Here is a 3,218-nt window from a genome sequence, read left to right as displayed (position 1 = left end):
TTACCATCGTACGCTTTGCAAAAAATACACTCGGTATCAGGTATTTCAGGCATGCTCACTATATTTAGGAAGTTCTTAAAAAGAATACACACACCACCACCCTTACTACCACGGTCTTTCCTGAGTGCGCTGTAGCCAGCAGGGACAAATTCACTGTCATATATCGTAGCATTTAACCAAGTCTCAGTAAGAACGGCGATATCAGGATCATGACAGAGCAGAATTCCTTCCAACTCTGTGGCCTTGTTAAGGACGCTTCTACAATTGACATTCAACAAGCGCAATGACCGAGAAGCACTTCTACACCGTCATTTATCTGTTTTGCTTATCTTGAAGCGTGAACCCTTCCCTTCATCCCATCCAAACAGCACACCGTCCACATTCAGCTTATCATAAACTAGTTTAACTTTTGCTCCGTTTTCTTTCTCGTTAGCCGCACTTTTCCATAAATGCTTTCGAATTTCGCGAACTCTGATTGAGAAATCCTCAGATATTGATACCTTAGTGCCTTTTAATTTATAAGATGACCTTAATATTGCTAATTTTTCCCGGTAATCGATGAACTTGAGGATAGTTGGACGGGGCTTGTTTTCAACTTTTCGGCCAAGCCTATGGCATCTCTCAATTCCGGTGATTGTTATTCCTGGTTTTTGTAGAAAAACCTCGTTTTTTACCTTCTCTTCAAGATCTTCAACTGTCTCAGTATTAGACTCGTCTATACCATAAATTATCAAATTATTTCTGCGGCTTCTGTTTTCTAAATCATCTACTTTAGCATGGAGTGAAGATAATTGTGCGTCAAATCCTGATACTCCGGCTTCTATGTCCTTTATTTGCTTGGTCACCGCGTTTAAACCGGTTACCTGCCGCTCCAGCCCATCAATTCGTTCAGTTAACGCAGTCATTTTTTTGTTAATTTCATTTTGAGAGGCAAGAACATTTAGAACAGTATCATTCATCTTGCTCTGGCCGGCAAGAAGTTCAAACAAAAGCTCTCTGTCGGTGGGCCCTGGATTTGCCTCCACATCACCACAGACCAACAAATTTCGCGGCCAAGAAATAACAGAAGTAGCAAAATTTATCAAGCGTTTTACAGTAGGTTGGCAAGGCAGCAGCACCAAAAAACGGTTATCACTTCGATAACCGCCACAAGGTAAATATTCACTAACCTGTACCAGGAAACAAAATGGGTTGCTTAGCATGCTGCCGGTTGTGCTGCCGCCAAGCCCACTGAGAGAGTCCGGTGTCGCTGGCGCTCTTGTAGCTTTCAGGCGAACCACGTGATGGGACGTCATTGATGTCGCACAAACGAAGACTCGCTGATGAGGGGCACGAAAGGCTCGACGATGACGCAGCGATCGCCCAGAGCAGAAGATTCGGAGCCAAGCCCGTCGTTCCTATCGGGACTTGTCGCTTGAAAGCAGCCATACGATGCCGTTTGGTGTCCGAGTAGAACTGATACGACCTGTACCAGGAAACAAAATGGGTTGCTGAGCATGCTGCCGGTTGTGCTGCCGCCAAGCCCACTGAGAGAGTCCGGTGTCGCTGGCGCTCTTGTCGCTTTCAGGCGAACCACGTGATGGGACGTCACCGATGTCGAAACAAACGAAGACTCGCTGATGAGGGGCACGAAAGGCTCGACGATGACGCAGCGATCGCCCAGAGCAGAAGATTCGGAGCCAAGCCCGTCGTTCCTATCGGGACTTGTTGCTTGAAAGCAGCCATACGATGCCGTTTGGTGTCCGAGTAGAACTGATACGACCTGTACCAGGAAACAAAATGTGTTGCTGAGCATGCTGCCGGTTGTGCTGCCGCCAAGCCCACTGAGAGAGTCCGGTGTCGCTGGCGCTCTTGTAGCTTTCAGGCGAACCACGTGATGGGACGTCACCGATGTCGACACAAACGAAGACTCGCTGATGAGGGGCACGAAAGGCTCGACGATGACGCAGCGATCGCCCAGAGCAGAAGATTCGCAGCCAAGCCCGTCGTTCCTATCGGGACTTGTCGCTTGAAAGCAGCCATACGATGCAGTTTGGTGTCCGAGTAGAACTGATACGACCTGTACCAGGAAACAAAATGGGTTGCTGAGCATGCTGCCGGTTGTGCTGCCGCCAAGCCCACTGAGAGAGTCCGGTGTCGCTGGCGCTCTTGTAGCTTTCAGGCGAACCACGTGATGGGACGTCACCGATGTCGACACAAACGAAGACTCGCTGATGAGGGGCACGAAAGGCTCGACGATGACGCAGCGATCGCCCAGAGCAGAAGATTCGGAGCCAAGCCCGTCGTTCCTATCGGGACTTGTCGCTTGAAAGCAGCCATACGATGCCGTTTGGTGTCCGAGTAGAACTGATACGACCTGTACCAGGAAACAAAATGGGTTGCTGAGCATGCTGCCGGTTGTGCTGCCGCCAAGCCCACTGAGAGAGTCCGGTGTCGCTGGCGCTCTTGTAGCTTTCAGGCGAACCACGTGATGGGACGTCACCGATGTCGACACAAACGAAGACTCGCTGATGAGGGGCACGAAAGGCTCGACGATGACGCAGCGATCGCCCAGAGCAGAAGATTCGGAGCCAAGCCCGTCGTTCCTATCGGGACTTACGATGCCGTTTGGGGTCCGAGTAGAACTGATACGACCTGTACCAGGAAACAAAATGGGTTGCTGAGCATGCTGCCGGTTGTGCTGCCGCCAAGCCCACTGAGAGAGTCCGGTGTCGCTGGCGCTCTTGTAGCTTTCAGGCGAACCACGTGATGGGACGTCATTGATGTCGACACAAACGAAGACTCGCTGATGAGGGGCACGAAAGGCTCGACGATGACGCAGCGATCGCCCTGAGCAGAAGATTCGGAGCCAAGCCCGTCGTTCCTATCGGGACTTGTCGCTTGAAATCAGCCTTACGATGCCGTTTGGTGTCCGAGTAGAACTGATACGACCTGTACCAGGAAACAAAATGGGTTGCTGAGCATGCTGCCGGTTGTGCTGCCGCCAAGCCCACTGAGAGAGTCCGGTGTCGCTGGCGCTCTTGTAGCTTTCAGGCGAACCACGTGATGGGACGTCATTGATGTCGACACAAACGAAGACTCGCTGATGAGGGGCACGAAAGGCTCGACGATGACGCAGCGATCGCCCAGAGCAGAAGATTCGGAGCCAAGCCCGTCGTTCCTATCGGGACTTGTCGCTTGAAAGCAGCCATACGATGCCGTTTGGTGTCCGAGTAGAA

At 51.1% G+C, this 3,218-nt stretch overlaps 1 protein-coding gene across 1 annotated transcript; it reads right to left on the bottom strand.

The window, feature by feature from the left end:
* Positions 1 to 308: 308 nt before the first annotated feature.
* LOC121837721 (protein unc-13 homolog C-like) lies at positions 309 to 2,092 on the bottom strand. The gene is made up of 2 exons (XM_042293511.1): positions 2,060 to 2,092; positions 309 to 1,169 (listed from the first exon to the last, which is right to left on the bottom strand). Exons 1-2 carry the CDS (start codon positions 2,090 to 2,092, stop codon positions 309 to 311), a joined length of 894 nt encoding a protein of 297 aa, XP_042149445.1.
* Between the last annotated feature and the right edge of the window lie 1,126 nt (positions 2,093 to 3,218).

Source organism: Ixodes scapularis, unplaced genomic scaffold, assembly GCF_016920785.2.
Source record: "Ixodes scapularis isolate PalLabHiFi unplaced genomic scaffold, ASM1692078v2 PGA_scaffold4__175_contigs__length_147842914, whole genome shotgun sequence".
Classification (NCBI taxonomy): Eukaryota; Metazoa; Arthropoda; class Arachnida; order Ixodida; family Ixodidae; genus Ixodes; species Ixodes scapularis.
This window is presented reverse-complemented; position numbering and strand designations above follow the sequence as displayed.

Bases quoted from the DNA above. Each gene is read 5' to 3' on its own strand.
- LOC121837721 (XM_042293511.1), bottom strand. From the start codon at position 2,092: ATGCTCAGCAACCCATTTTGTTTCCTGGTACAG. The intron at 1,170-2,059 runs GTCGTATCAGTT...TTCCTGGTACAG, and splicing joins CATTTTGTTTCCTGGTACAG to GTTAGTGAATATTTACCTTG.